Below are 16,653 nucleotides of genomic sequence, written 5' to 3'. Positions count from 1 at the left end.
TTGATTTCTTGAGTGCCCACAAGTTATTTTCCAGCATTAAACAACTCAAAAGTTGGAGAGCCGTAAGATTTTATTTTAGGATTTAAAATAAATTACAATACGGTTTCTCAGTAATCTCAAAAGAAGAAATCTTGAAATTAGGGTTAGTAAAATTCAATTCATTGAAAAGATTATTTAGCCTTCACTTAAATCCACAAACGATTTTTTATTTTCTCAGGAAAACAGACAGATTATGAATCGGAAAAGAAAGATGGGCGAAAAAATAAAATTGTAGCGACTTGTTCGAGGCCATAATCAAAACGAGATATAATTTGATAGGCACGGAGAATCGCTGATTAATATTGCCAACCTTCAATGCAAATCACGCCATTGTTTAATGTGACGCCCTTGCTCTGCAAATTGGCTTTCAATTAGAACACAATTTCGACTACAAAAACATTAAAACCCTAATTATTGTTGAAGAAGGAAGAAGAAGAAGAAGAAGAGAACCTTGAACGATTTGGAGAACTCAGAGTACGGGGGTTTATATAGAAGATGAAGAGGAAACTGGAAACCCTAGTTCTTGTCAAATGACAATAATACCCCTCCGTGTTGGGCTCTGTTTATGCTATGATAAGCCCATGTTTTTTTTTTTTTTTTAAGTTTGTAAATGAAAATTTTCATGTAAATTTTATTTTATTGAGAGTTTTATTTATTTTTAATGATTTTTTTAATATCAAAATATTTTGATTTAGATTAAGTTTTAAAAAAAAAATTATGTAACTTATAAATTTAGGGTTTCTTTGATCGTGATTCAGAAATAATTTTTAAAAACTAAAATATAATGCAAATTTTTGAATTGTTTTTTAATATGTTTGATATAATATTTAAAAATTGTTTTAAGATTGAGAACTATAAAAGACTATAATAACGACTTATAATCGTTTTCTGATTTTACTAATTTTACGCTTGTTTTTTGGATTGTATAATTTGTATCGAAAGAAAATGGCAGCGCGCTCTTAGAAATTTGCAGTTCAAACATAAACATAAACAATAACAAGAACTCAATTTCATATACTCTGAACGATAAGAACTGTCCTTTTGCAATGAAAAACATTTTGTGAACTCGACTTTGAAACTGGGATCCTACTGAAATTGTATAATGTTTGGGAAGCTGGAAAGGCGAACAAGAAACTTAACTACTCGACTAATTACGAACGGTTAATTATAAGCAACTGTATGCAGAATTCAATAGTTCAATAAACAATGTTCATCTGATTATGAACTTTCATCTAAATGTGGCAGTGAACATTAAAATCCTATTCACAGTCCATGTTTTCTGTTCTGGGTAATAAAAACTGCCAGAAACAAACACATGATTATTGAACAGGTGAAATCCGGCGCAACGATTGTTCTACAATACTCAAGCATTCAAAAGTATCGAGACTTACAACTTGCTAGAAACAATTGGTGCACTCGATTTCAACTGTTCAGGATTCACTACACTACGGTACACATTTCACACTCCCAAATAAAAGCATTCTGCTTAAATTCAACAAGAGAAGACTTGTTTGAGCTTTCGATTTTTCAGCAATACAATAACACAATATTCTTGATCTGCACTCGCCCAATCTCATTCATGCGAAAAATCCAAATTTATACAACCATTGACTCCAAATTACCAAATTTCATTCAAACCAAATCTATCAATTACCAGCAAGATTTGTACCGAATCAAACGAGAATGTGAAACAAAAGGTTCAAATCATGAAAATCATACCTCTGTGTCAAACAAAAAGAAAATGGCAACAAAGCGCAATGAATTATGAACACAAACTAGCTATATACTTCACATGCAACTGCTCAAAGAACAAAAGCAACAATACTAAATGCAAAACATAGAATATGCTAGAAGGAAGAAGTGAAGAACTTCATGATGAGTTATCTTCGAATTGTTGTTTTTATTATCATTACTATTGCTAATAGTGAAAGACTCTTAGCAGTATTAGACTATACATAATCCTTCGAAGGGCAACGAAGAAGACCTAATGAAACTACAATTTAACAACAGAAGCTCAATTCAAGAATTCGATACTCAAAAATGCATTCAAGTATCTTTCATCTTTGTATTGATTAAATTAACCTACATCAATGTTTCAGAATTCTAGAGCCCCATCCAATAATTTAGTTCTTGCCAGGCTACAAATGGAAAACAATTATGTTCAAGAGACTGCATAAATAATAACTAAGCCTTCACCTCAACTTGTCTAGGTCCCTGTTCTGGTTTCAGAAAAACAAGCCCCTCCTTCCTATAAGCATCCAAATAATCTTTGTTCTTGTTCTGATACAACGGATTTGATGTCAAGACCCGCAATTCCTTGTTCCCAAAAATCTCCAAAACCTCAGGCAATCCATCACCACATCCCTTGGACATACCCACATCGATCCTTATAGCTTTACCATCACAAATATCATTAATCCCCAAATCCTGAATTGTATGCCCCATAATCATCCTCTTCGCACCAGGAATCGTTGCTAGAGCATGTTCAAGCAACGAACAATCACATTTCTTATAATCATCTGAAAACTTCCTCAACCACACCACAGCATCCCTCCCCTTACAATACCATGGCGCCCGACTCCCACTTAACCCATTAATCCAATCCCTTACTTCTTCATTAATCCTCTCCAATCCATACTCCACATGCTCCTTCAACAACCCGCCATGGACGAAAACTGACTCCCCAACCACCAAAATTGTAACATTCTTGCTCAAAAACCGCTCTGCAATGGGTCCACTCGGCCTCAACGCCGCCATCCTACTCCTAATGCCATTCCAATACTTTGCATCCACACCCTTAAAAAATAAAGGCACCCCATCAAACAAATCCCTAGGCTTATCCAAACCAACACACAAAGACTTCATTTTGTTACCGGCACCATACCAAAACCCCCAATTCTCAAATTCTTTCAAACCCTTTTCAGTCACAAACCTAAAATCAAATTCAACATTCATAATCTCATGATTTCCATGCAAGGTCAAAACTTTACCTCCATTTTTCTCAGCTTCCCTCTTCAGCTTCTCCAGCAAATAAAGAATTTTTATCTCTTCACCCCCTCTGTCAAGCACATCGCCCACTTGAACCACCGTTGTGGACCCACCTGTCCAGCGATCAGAGCCGTCGATCAAACCAGCCAATCTGAAAGCTTGCCTTGATTTTTCCAGGTCTCCGTGGAGATCACCGATGGCAATCAGACGATCCGGAGACGGGTAGTGGGCGGCCATTGGTGGTGGCGTTTCAGGGGCATTTTGAGGAAGTGTGTTTGGGAGAAATAGGCCGTCGGTTACAGTGAAATCAACGAAAGTGTCAACGAATGAAGAGAGAAATGAAGGTAAGTTTTCGCATGTTATGCTGTTTTTGTTTCTGTTTTCTTGGTTTTTCATTTCAATTCTGCTTTTGTTTTTGTTTTTCTGATTGAAACTCAGAGAATACTGTGTGCTTTGTAGAAGAAGTTCTGATTTTTAAGGTCTGGTAATGGTGGTTGGCTGAGTTTGTCCATTGACATCGGCTATGATCCAATGACGATTTTGGTTTTGGGCATGACGTACGAGATGCCGTTCTGAAGTAGGTGATACAAACAAGAAGTCGTTTGTTTTGAATTATCATGTACGACACTCCGGTTGGGTCGTAGGATTTTTTTTTGGGATAAATATCTGATGAATCACTGATATTTGCTATATAAACTCCCACTTTTACAGTTTTGAAAATATTACAGATACACCCTATTCGCTGTGTCAAAGACAATTGCATTGTAGTGGCTGTTGTCGAGGGGATTTGGTTATGGTGTGTGTTGGAGTGGAGTTGTTAATCACGAGGTTGATGTCGAAGAATTGAATGTTTAGTGAGTACTATCATGATATAATTACAATGAGACGATCAGATTCTTATATATAAAATATTATTTGAGTCTAATAAATAAATTTAACAGCATTTAAACATAGTCTTGTATGATTTTCTATATTATAATGACTTACACATATTCATGCTCATCTACCTCCACCATGGCATATGGTACATGAATTAGCCCAATTACTTTCTCATAATTAGAGGGGAAAAACATTTTTGCACCAAACCTCAAGGATGACAATGTAATTAACTCATTTTCAACCTTTCTTCGAGGTTTCAATAAATATCAATTTGACGCTTACAATAATGTCCAGAGACCAATATTACCATTCACTCTGCTCTTCCCTGCAAGTGAAACCAGATATATGCACGAAACAATATATGTACTCTATAAGTCTCGAGCACTTTCTCAGATAAAATCAAAAAGTCATCTACAACGAGGAGAAATAACAAGACTGATGAGCACCTACCATTCTCTTTCAAATTTAGCATCTACTATACATGGATTTATCGGTTCTGCCAACTGCCAAGTACACGATAGAGCAACTTAGACCGGTGACTTCGGAGATACATAAACGATACAGACTCTTTCAAAACTTGAAATACCAGAAGTGAGCATTGATACAATATTCAGGAAGTAAGGGAATGTACAATCACAACTCCGCAGAAGGCTCTGTGAGTTACTGGAACAAAAGATCGCTGCAAGACGATCCTCTATAACGCATCTAGTTTAATCTAGCAGACAATGATATGAGCACCATTAGTATTTACTTAGACAATGCAGGACATAAGAATCCTTCAGATTTTGTCAAAATTGGAACAAAATTTTTAATATTCAAACAAATTTTTTGTCCCATTAATGAATCAGGGAACAAAAAAAAAAAATGTGCTTCACTCACTTAGACGTTTCCCTATAAACCATACAGCTAATTACAAAGGACATTTGGGTCTTCTCATCGTGTACTGCTATAGAGAAGTATTTGACCGCGACGAAAGTCGTAGACCTTAATGACATAACCACAACCTAAAGACAGCTTCTTCAGCCCATGATGTGCATACTTACACTTAATCCACTTCCTTCAACACCAGGACTCGGAAGAGAACACATCTTGAACTAGACATTTATGACAGAGAGTTGAACCCCCATTCAAATGTGTATTATCTGCAACTCTGCAGCCAAATCAGAAAAAAACATGAGCCAGAAGCAAGAACAAAAAAATTTACATACTCAAGTTTTTCTTCTTTTTCTTTCAAAATTTAAGTGTGTTGTTGAAAGAATAGGGAGAGAATAGATCAGCCAACCAGCTGAAAGGAAGAGAGAGAGATTCAACTTATGCTGTACCACTGTTGGACCTTACTGAACTCATTAAGGACAAGGTAAATGTTTTCAAAGGTCGTGTAGGTCTCATCTCTCACCTAATATATCAAAAAAAGAAGATTGTCTTGTCAGTTGGCATATCAACTGGCAAACATGCACATAGGAGAAAGCCAAGAGTGCAAACAAAAACTCAAAAGCACCTTAGCTCCTGTGATAACAATTTTTCCAGACGCAAAAATAAGGAGCACAATTTTTGGTTGTTTCATGCGATCTATAAGACCCAGAAAGAGTTCTGGTTCATACTGCATCACAAAAGACAACATAAGTCCTCACCCTTAAAAACAAGAGCAAGCAACATAGAGCGACAAGTAAACTATCATCAATCATTTTTCAGAACGTAGAAGAGAAACTAGCATGAAACGAGTATTTTCATACCAAAAGAAATCAGACAAACTATATAAAGAAGATAGACGGATACAAATCTAACAGTAGGGGAATCAGGTATCAACCGACAGTTTAAAAGTGAACCTAAAAAAGCTGTACTTAACCAATTGCAGAGAGGTGAATGAAATCTAATGAAAGATATTATATCAAATACACTATAAAAGGCACCATGGGAGTATGCAAGACCTTCCAGTCTGATAGCAAATTTAACATCACAGGAGCCAACAATATTTTGAATCTTGAAGTCTTGCATCACGATAATGAAGAAAAACATATAATAAGCTTCCAAAAGGACACAAAAGCTTAGAAGCCACAAGCATGCACATGTTTGCTTTAAAAGAAAGGAAGTGTACATACCTTGAATTTTGCATGAAATCCAAGCTTCTGAATGATTCGAGCATACTAAAAGTATAAAAATGATGTCATATTAATTTAACTCCACAAGTATGTCTTCACCAATAAGAAAAAAATCAGCCAGGTTTTCATTGTTGATGAATCAATGATCATTTCTAAATTGAAGGAAAGGATTCTTTTTTTTTTTTTTTTTCTATTTTTTTCCTTTGAAAACTCAGTAATTTGTTTTTTAACAAGACTATTACCACACCAAACACTATATTCTAGATTACAGTATCAAGCTATAAGCATTTCACAAGGAAACACAAACCTTTCTTGCTGCTAGTTTTGACTGTTGTTCACTCTTCACTCCAGTGCGAACCTGAAACAAGAGAGGAAACTCTTACAGTGAAAGGGAAAGCAAGTAAAGTACATCATTTCCAGCATAGATGGCCTATTTGACAGCTACTTTTCCTTGCAAAGCAGACATCCCTCAGCGTGTACTGAGTTCAGATATGGTCTACTGACAGACATAATAACAAGGGAATTGAATCTCTAACTTCTTGATTGGAAACAAAGGTCATATCAATCAAACCCACCCCTCAGGAGTTATATTTGATGACTATAATTAATTTGAATGGGAGAATGAAAACACGAGCCAAAGAGATGACGAACGAATCAAGCTACAACTTCTTTCAACAATATCATCCATAACACCAGCAAAGCTAAGCTTATTAGTGGTGTTGTGATGGCGATAACAATAATAATTTATGAGGGAATGAGGGAACTAACCATATTTCCAGAAGCAAAAATCAAAGCTGTAGTTTTTGGTTCTCAGATCCTCATAATGACAACAGCAAAACGCTGTAGTTCCATTTCAAAGAAAGATTAGTGATCAAATAGAACAAGTCTACAAGACTTAGAATTAGGCACAAGGTCGTGATGATTATAAATGATGTTTGAGCAACCAAGACAATCCACAAACACAGATAAAGAGAGAAGAAAGAGAAGTTTGGTCGTAATCTGTAGGCCCCACAGTTGGGAATGTAATCAAACTCCACATTTCACACAATGCGCAACGATTTCTGGAATTACCTTAGGGTTGTATTCTGCATTACGAGCTTGTAGGGCAATTTGCTTAAGATCCAATTTGCAATCCAAGTTGACAGTTGATACAATGTTCCTAAAATACAGAGATCCATGGGAATAATGGTAAGAGTTCCTAATTAGAATGAATAATCAAACTTTTGGCTAATTTATTTCCAAAATAATATACAAAAAAGGTCAAAATCCCATTTTAGTTGAAACTATATTAAATTATAGCAAGAGTTCCGGTCCACATTGCGATAACACCTTCTATAAAAGGGAGACACAATGTTGCATATAGAAGTAATACCAAATTAAGATGCATTGATCTAGAAAATGACAATTATAATCAGCAGTCATAAAATCATCTGCTCATTTTCAAAAAGTTACCACAGTAGTAGGTACTAATACACACATCAATCAATTACATCACAAATAAAGCCAAGTCTTTAAACCTTTTCTTTTTTCTCATAATATGGCCAATACCTTTACATTATTTAATAAGATTTTGATATTAAAATTACTCTATGACAATATAAGCATTTACAAAAATATCTACTCAGCAGAGTGAATGAATTTCCCTCCATTTTGTACTATAAATACACACGGATATCGGATATATAAAGGTTCTAAAAATTTCAACTGTATTTCAATAGAATTGACATGTGAATAACTTGTTTGATATAATATTTAAAAACTGTTTTCCTAGTTAAAATTTGAGGAAACAAACATTTCTTTCCTTTTCAATTTAATTTTGAAAACACTTCAACCAAAAACGTTTTTCAAAAGCAAAAACTTGTATTCAGTGTTGTGTATTCTCTCACTCAAGAACTAAGAGAATCAATCATGGAATTCTGTATTCTAAATTATCCTACATGCCCATCTAAACCATCAACATAAACTCCTTAATCCATTCTCCAAATCACCTGACAAAAAAAAAAAAAAAAAAATACCCACACATACATACTAAAGACATGTAAAATACCTAAATCAATATAAATAAATAAACAAACAATCTACATAAATAAATAAACTTACTGAAGAGTGGTGTAGAATTAACAAACTAACTCGCTGTGAAAACTTTCAGTGTTTTTATATAATTTTTGTGTACAGAGTATAAGACTTTATAATATTGCTATGAGTAATTGACGCCTACTAAAACAATATACAAAATTCAAAAACAAAGTCTGTTACGTAAATTAAGGCATAAAATAGAACCGAAAATAAAGGTCTAGGATTGTTGCTATTTCTTCTCCGCTTGTTGAGGTTTGGCCTGATTTGCAGTTACTGCATTATCTTCTACGTGATCTTCGGATCTCAATTCAATACACCCCCTCAATCGAATGGGCAACTCCTGCACATGAATGTTGGCTCTGAGATGATTAAACCGTGCAGCAGCTAGAGGTTTAGTCAACAAATCTGCGAGCTGATCACGCGTAGACAAGAAAGAAACTTGAAGTTTCTGCTGCACAACTTGATCTCGTACGAAATGGAAGTCAATTTCAATATGTTTCATACGAGCATGAAACATTGGATTGGAAGATAGATAAGTTGCTCCAATATTATCGCACCAAAGAGTTGGACAAAGTTGGAGAGGCATGTTGAGTTCGTTCAAAAGTGATTGAAGCCACTGTAATTCAGCAGCAGTGTTGGCTAGTAACTTATACTCTGATTCAGTGCTGCTGCATGCTACAGTTTGTTGCTGTTTGCAGCTCCAGCTAATTAAATTAGAACCATGAAAAATACAATATGCCCCTACACTTCGTCTATCATCATTGTCACCGGCCCAATCGGTGTCACTAAAGGCTTGTAAAGTATGAGCAAACTGATTTGTAATATGTAAACCATAGTTGACGGTATGTTTGAGATAACGAAGTATTCTTTTCACTGCCTGCCAGTGAACATCTTTGGGCTAATGCATGAACTTGCTCACCATATGAACTACAAACGCAATAATTGGCCTTGTAAAACCAAGATAGTGTAAGGCACCAATAGTACTTCGATATAAGTATGGGTCGTCGAAATCAACTCCCTCAAATTTGGTTAGCTTGCAGCTTGTTGACATTGGCATGCTGCAAGGTTTCACCTTATCTAACTTGAGTCTTTGTAATAAGTCAATAACATATTTCCTCTTAGTCAAAAAAAGAGTACCACCATCACGTAGAGTTTCAACTCTGAGAAAGTAGGATAACGAGCCCAAATCTTTGATAGGAAAGGCACGTCCAAGATAAGAAATTAATTTGGTGACTTCCGTAACGTGAGAGCCTGTGACGCTTATATCGTCAACATAGCTGAGTATGAGCAACTGGAAATTTTCAGTCTGTAGAATGTAAAGAGAAGGATCAGATTTAGAGCCAACAAAACCATATTGAAGCAAGTGGTCTGTCAATCGAGAAAACCAAGAACGGGGAGCTTGACGAAGGCCATACAGACTTTTCTTTAAGTGGCATATATGCGTGGGAAAATCCGGATGAATATACCCTTGAGGTTGGCACATATAGACTTCATCATGTAGCAGCCCATGAAGAAAGGCATTCTGGATATCCAGTTGCCAAATACACCTATTCTTTGAGTGACCTATAGATAATACCAACCGAATGGTTCCTTGTTTGACGATGGGACTAAAGGTTTCGAGGAAATCAACACCATGTTGTTGATGATAACCTTTAGCGACCAGTCGTGCCTTGTACCTCTCTACAGTTCCATCGGCGTGAGTCTTGATAGGTAAACCCATTTATTTCCAACAAGATTGATATCGAAACGAGCTGGCACAAGATCCGAAGTCTTATTTTGTAAGAGAGCATTAAATTCCATGTTCATTGCTTCCCTCCACTTTTGGTTCTTTGAAGCTTCAGTAAAGGAGGTTGGTTCAACCTCGGTGTGGCAGTATTCAACAAAAAGTGCTTGAGGCAGTGGGTATTTGATGAACCAAACATATGGTTGCTTCGGTTTGAGGGAGTTTGTCTGTGATCTGATAGTCATCTTTCTTGTTATGGTGGAAGGAATAGGTGCATCTGTAATAGAGGAATGAGCTGCATGCATTGCTGGAGGTGGCACAGCATTTGACACTTCAGTTGTAGGAGCAGCAGCTGGCATAATATCAGATTCAGGCGGAGAGACAGGATTAGCACTAGTAACATCACCTGCAGGTAGAGTGAGAGAATTTGAGACACTTGGATGTAGATTGGATGGTAAGGTGATAGTGGCTGACTCAGGTACTATGGATGCAGAAGTGTTAGATTTGCAAGGAAAAAAAGCTTCATCAAATATAACATGTCGGGACACAAAGATTTTGCCAGTAGATAAATCGAGACACTTATACCCTTGATGTGAGAGACTGTAGCCAATAAAAATACATGTTTTAGATCTGTACTCAAATTTATGTTTGTTATAAGGGCGTAAATTAGGCCAACAAGCACAACCGAAAACACGCATAAAGTTATAATTTGGCTTTTGATTGTAAGCTTTTTCAAAGGGAGAGCAATTATTCAAAATTTTACTAGGAAGACGATTAATTATATACACATCGGTTAGAAACACATCCTCCCAATATGGTTTTGGCAGATTAGCATAGGCTAATAAGACTAGACCCATTTCAACAATTTGGCGATGTCGTCTTTCAATGGATCCCATTTGCTCATAAGTGTATGAGCAAGCAGACGATGTTGAATACCACATTTGGAAAAATATGTATTTAGTCTACGATATCACCCCCCCCCCCCCCCCCCCCCCAAATTAGTTTGAATAGGCTTAATTTTGGTGTTAAAGTGGCATTCGACATACGTCTGAAAGTTTAAGAAAACACTTTCAACATCAGATTTTTGCTTAAGAGGAAATAACAAAATAAATTTTGTAAAAGCATCCAAACAAAAAAAATAATAACGAGAGTTGTAGCTCGAAATCATGGAACTAGGCCCCCATACATCTTAATAAATCAGTTCTAGGGGCTACATAACATGAGGTACAGAAATTGAAAAAGGTAAGTTATGGCTTTTTGCCATCTCACATTCAGGGCATATTCGGTGCCTTTTAGTGGAAATAAATGAAAGGTGATTAGTGCGGATAACATGATTGACAGTATTGTAGGATGCGTGCCCAAGACGACAATGCCAATCTGAGACTGAGACACGGACACCAACAAGAGCTTTGGGATATAAACGTTAAAGAGGCTGGGAAAAACAGTAGAGACCATCCTTGACGATACCCTTATGCAGGGTGTTCCCTGAGTAATCCTTGATCAAGAAAAAAGAAGCATGAAACTCAAAATAGACAGGATTATCCTTAGTGAATTTCTTGGTAGAAATCAGATTTTTGGTAATTTGAGGAACAACTAATATTTGATCAAGGACAAACGAGTGAGACTGTGTGGATAAGGATGCCTTGCCTAGGTGAGTTATGTGCAAACCTATGCCATCTCCAACTTGAATTTGATTATTTCCAGCATACTCTTCACCACGAACATTAAGATTGTTGTAGTTGTTAGTCAAATGGTGCGTAGCTCCAGTGTCGGCATGCCATTCTTGCTTCGTTGAGTGCTGAGAGAGTTGGTTAGAGGCAATGTTGGCTTGAGGAGTTAGACGAGGAGGTTGTGGAAGAAAGTGACTATCAAATCTCTTGAAGCAGCGAGCCACAGTATGGCCAGGTTTATCATATAGCTGACACCAAAGATTATTGTAGTTGTTATTTGAACGAGAAGCAGTTTGGAAATTACCTTTACCATGGGAAGAGTGTTGGCCACGGCCCCTGCCTCGAAAGATAGAATTGTTGTTGTGGCATGAGATCCAGAAAAAGATTGTTGCTTGGTAGCAACATTGGCCGATGGTATGGCAAACAAGAGAGCTTGTTGATGTTGCTGCACACGTGCATCACAGGTGAGTAGCACAGAGTACACCTCTTCTAGGGTGACATTTTCTTTAATAGAAACTGTTGTAACAAGAGTATCATACTCGGGTCCAAGACCAGCGAGTAGATATGTGATGATTTCATCACATTTAAGGGGTTGTCCTGCCATAGCAAGGTCATCAGACAACGTCTTCACATACATGAAATAGTTTGTAATAGACTAAGTAGTTTTCCGAGCAGTAGCAAGTTACGAACGGACTTGGATGGCCTTGGCTTTTGATTGTGTAGCAAAAGCAGTGTGAAGAGATGTCCAGACTTCATAAGAAGTTGTGCAGTGTGCTACCTGCATGAGTACATCATCAATAAGAGAGGCATTAATACAGCTTAGAATAAGATTATCTTGAGTTTCCCCGATTTCAAAGGATGGGTTGGGTTGCATGTTGCCATCACTGAGAGGAATTTCCTACACAAGCATTTTAATAGTGCCATCAACATAGCCAAACACTTTTTGACCCTTAAGATAGGGAAAGATGGTTGCTTTCCAAGTTGGAAAGTTAGTAAGGGTAAGTTTTGCGATATTAATGCTGGAGGAAGGATTGAAGGTAGGGAGAGTGCTGGGAGTGTTGTCGAAAGTAGAGGAAGAATTGGCGGAAATGGCCATGGTGGCTATGGAGGGGAATGAGAAAGAAAAGAGGAGAGACATGAGCAGAGATGAAGAATTTTAGGAAAGGACGTAAGTCGTTCTGGCTGATACCATGTAGAATTAACAAACCAATTGGCTGTGAAAACTTTCAGTGTTTTTATATAATTTTTGTGTATAGAATAGAAGACTTTATAATATTGCTATGAGTAACTGACGCCTACTAAAACAATATACAAAATTCAAAAACAAAGTCTGTTATGTAAATCAAGGCATAAAACAGAACCGAAAATAAAGGTCCAGGATTGTTGCTATTTCTTCATTGCTTGTTGAGGTTTGGCCTGATTTGCAGTAACTGCATTATCTTCTACGTGATCTTCGGATCTCAATTCAATAAGTGGGAACAATCCCAGATGGGTGCTTGGAAAGATCCACTAGCTGGCTCCCTTCCAATCCATCTTGTTCACCCATCTCTCTCTGCGTTCTTCACTAGAAAATTACATCAAGCCCCCAAAAACACAAACTTCTTCACTTTCATCCAGGTCTCTCCTATTCTATTGATACAAATGGGCTTGAATTTCTTCACCAAAAACTTTGATTCTTAACAAAAATCTGATTTTTCACAGAATGCAGATATCAAAAATTAATTATTTGGAACTGCTTGAGATCATAAAGCATAGGGGCACCAAAGAAGGTAACCGGTAAACCACCCGGGTGAACCCTAGAGCGCTTCTTGATGGATGATCATCAACAGCGTAAACATATGCATCGATGAATATACAATATGTTAAAAACCTTCAATAAAATGTTGTCATTCTATAATTTGAAGAATAAATATTTTTATTTTATCTTCAATTGTCATATTATTAATTATTTATTATGCATTTTTACCATATAATTTGAATTTTAGTATATGATTAAGAGTATCAAAGATGTTTCAAGGAATGAACACTTAAAACACCAAGGACTATTATAACAATATTCAAACTCCTAGGGACTTTAATCTTCAATTTTAATACGACACGTCGTCCGGTTTCTAGTTATAACTACGTCTAGGCGTTCTTCATTCTCTAGTTGGTTCGTACGTCAAGTCGTTTCCTATACCATTTAATTTAAAAACATTACACAGGTTTCAGGTTAAAGCCCTCAACCCTCCTTCCTCTCTTCGGAGTTTTCCAGCGAAACAAAGAAACAATCAATCAAAGAGAACTCAAAAGTTGAGAAGATGAATCACGTGACAGCAATGGAGGAACAAATAGTTTCAGAGAGAATGAGAAAGAAACTTGAAGAAGTAAATGCAGCTGCTCAAAGCCATCTTTTTCCTGTTCAAGACCATATCAATTTTACCCTCCAGGTCTCCTCTCTCTTTTTGAATTTATGCCCTTTTGAGCCTTTTAATTTTTTTTTTCATCTGGGTTTCATGTGATTTTTAGGGGGTATGTAGCAAAATCTGAAATTTGGTTTCTGTAATTTTTGTTCTATATTTATTTGTGTTGGCTTGTGTTCTTTGTATTTGTGAAAATTTCAGCCTTATGATTGGCTTTGTTGTGTTTCTGATGTAGGGTTTATGTGATTTTTTATGGTTATGTAGCAAAATTTGAAATTTATTTCTCCAATTGCTGTTTTCTATATGCTTGTGTTGGCTTGTGTTCTGTATTTGTGAAAATTTTGGCCTTTTGATTTTCTTTTCAATTGGTTGATTGTGTTTTCTGATGTAGGGTTTATGTGATTTAATGGGTATGTAGCAAAATTTGAGATTTATTTATGCAATTGTTGTTCTATATGTGGTTGTGTTGGCCTGTGTGCCCTGTATTTGTTAAATTTTTGTCCATTAGATTGCTTTATGGATTGTTGGTTGTCTTTCTCATGCGGGATTTATATGATCTCTTATGGTTGGGTAGAAAAAATTAAAATTTTGTACTTTTGTATATATGTTTGGCTTTGTTGTGTTCTTTATATTTATAAAAATTTTAGTTTTTTGATTGTTTTATGGATTGTTTGATTACTTGTTTCATGTGGGTTGGTTTTTTTTGTGTTCTTGTTGATCTTTAGAGTTGTCTATGGACAGAGTTTGTCTCTACAGATGAAAAACCAAGCAATATATTTGTACTTTATTTTGTATAAATTTGACAGAAACAGTTTTTTTTTTTTTTTTTTTTGGGTTGAGTGGATGACTAAAGATTACATGCAGTGTAAATATATCTCCTCTTTACAACTTTTGCTGAATCGAGTGGAGAATCCGTGATTTTGTATAAGTTGTGATCTTCAATTGCAACTGTGACCTTTTTTTCTTGCACGTGTGTGTGTGTCTGGAGTGATTTTGCTCAATGTTTGAATGATTATTTTTTTCAGCAAGCATACTTCAAATGTGCATATGATTGCTTTGATAGGAGAAGAAAGCAAGAAGACATTAGCAATTGTGTTGAACATTGCAGTGTTCCAGTTATGAGAGCTCAGCAACACTTTGAGAATGAGATGGCCAGGTTTCAAGTAAGTTTACTTCCTTCCATCGTTTGTTGAGCTGTTGTATAGTTCAAGGTGAAGTTTTCTACCATTTTAATTGTTATGTTTTTCCCCTTTCTCCACTTGGTGTATTCATATGTTTCATAACATTATCAAATTAAATGTTTGGTAGAGAAAACACAGAAATAAGTTGCATCTACTGATAGTTAGTTTCTTGATACACCTCATAGGGGTGAATCAATTTCTTAAGTCGACATTCAAACAGCTAGAATCTGCTTTTATGTAGTCTTTGGGATGATATCTAAAGTGTATCAATTTTGAAATTCTCTTTTCTTTTTTCATCGAATGAACGGTGGAAACTACTAAATAAAACGAGTCTTAGTGAACTCTCTTCAAGTCAACTAATTGTGATCCTTAATACAAGGCATGGGACATTCGATTTGTTGTAAGGGAGAATATTATGACTCTATAGTTCATATCTCAATGTAAATTATTGTTTCGTGAATGAAAACTAAGTTTTCTGGTCTATTGAGGCATGTATGCGTGGGGCTTGCTCACTTAGTCTTTCTCCCTTCTAATTTTGCTATTTCTTGCTGTTCCTAGCCTAAACAACTTGTTTTTCAGTCTTTTTATATAATTTTTTAGTTTTTGAATCCTGATATTTATCTGCTCGTAAGTTCTTTTAACTCTAGCAAACCTTACTTCAAAACACCTCTTTTTATTCCTGACCAACTCAAATACTCAAAAGGCTTATGCTTGCCATTTTTCAAAAAAAAAAAAAATCGTCTTAGATCGACTAACAGCAACTTGGTTTCTTAAATTTTAGCCTTATCAGAAATTCTTGGCCTGTTATGATTCTTAGAACGATATTGAAAAGCCGCTGATATAGTTAAGGTTCAAGGAGCCCATATGGATTCATATACTGTGCTGCACAACTTTATAACCGTTCCAGATTTGTTTGTATGATTTTACTGAAAGGCTTTGGGTTGATGGGATTAATTAGGATTAAAATTTTAACTCACCACAGGGTTGTTGAGTTTATAATAATCAAGTATTTGATCTCCATTCCATCGCATATCATTCAATTTTTAATTTTTTTTTTTAATTAATGAATTTCTGTTATTAATTCTTTTCATACTCGATGCAGGAGCGATTGAATAGGTCTCTAATGGTTTGCCAAGACAAGTTTGAGTCAGCAAAGCTCCAAAAGATTGGTACTGAGGCCGTAAATGATTTAGAGTCGTGCGTTAACCATTCAATAGACGAAAACCTCAAGACGCTGCCGCATCTCGTTGGAAAATTGAAGACTCAATTCTCCATCAAGGATTAAGCCAAATGAGTAACACAACAATGTTATGAATGCTTTTTCTGGTTAATCTCATATTCTTAGTCAAGCAATGACATTTTTTTTTTTTTTTAAAGACGTCCGAATTTTATTATGCAATGCCTTCGGTGAAAGAGATGGAATTATTATTTATATGCTCAAAATTTGTCTTGCCAATTGATGTTAATTGAGAATTTAGGCCTTGAGATTGGCCTCTTGATAATAATCCAAAACGATGCATTTGAAATTTTTCATTTTCATAGATAAAAATAAATATAAGAATAAATAATTTAAAGTTATTTTTATTTGTAAATTTT

The 16,653-nt window shown here is 35.8% G+C and overlaps 2 protein-coding genes, 1 non-coding gene and 1 pseudogene across 3 annotated transcripts; 1 reads left to right on the top strand and 3 right to left on the bottom strand.

Moving 5' to 3' along the window:
- Positions 1–267: 267 nt before the first annotated feature.
- LOC116120872 lies at positions 268–393 on the bottom strand. Its single transcript, XR_004126612.1, has one exon. It is a non-coding gene; the product is annotated as a small nucleolar RNA snoR86 (small nucleolar RNA).
- Positions 394–1,780: 1,387 nt separating this feature from the next.
- Positions 1,781–3,530, bottom strand: LOC116120847 (shewanella-like protein phosphatase 2). Its single transcript, XM_031406817.1, has one exon. It carries the CDS (start codon positions 3,421–3,423, stop codon positions 2,224–2,226), a length of 1,200 nt encoding a protein of 399 aa, XP_031262677.1. The 5' UTR covers positions 3,424–3,530; the 3' UTR covers positions 1,781–2,223.
- A 924-nt stretch (positions 3,531–4,454) lies between these two features.
- Positions 4,455–13,020, bottom strand: LOC116120859 (annotated as a pseudogene).
- A 673-nt stretch (positions 13,021–13,693) lies between these two features.
- LOC116120866 (protein FAM136A-like) lies at positions 13,694–16,433 on the top strand. The gene is made up of 3 exons (XM_031406836.1): positions 13,694–13,903; positions 14,902–15,039; positions 16,160–16,433. Exons 1-3 carry the CDS (start codon positions 13,775–13,777, stop codon positions 16,340–16,342), a joined length of 450 nt encoding a protein of 149 aa, XP_031262696.1. The 5' UTR covers positions 13,694–13,774; the 3' UTR covers positions 16,343–16,433.
- The last annotated feature ends 220 nt before the right edge of the window (positions 16,434–16,653 follow it).

This window comes from Pistacia vera, unplaced genomic scaffold (assembly GCF_008641045.1).
Source record: "Pistacia vera cultivar Batoury unplaced genomic scaffold, PisVer_v2 Contig949, whole genome shotgun sequence".
NCBI classification, from domain to species: Eukaryota; Viridiplantae; Streptophyta; class Magnoliopsida; order Sapindales; family Anacardiaceae; genus Pistacia; species Pistacia vera.
Note: the sequence above shows the minus strand (reverse complement) of the source record. Positions and strands in the feature narration are given on the sequence as shown.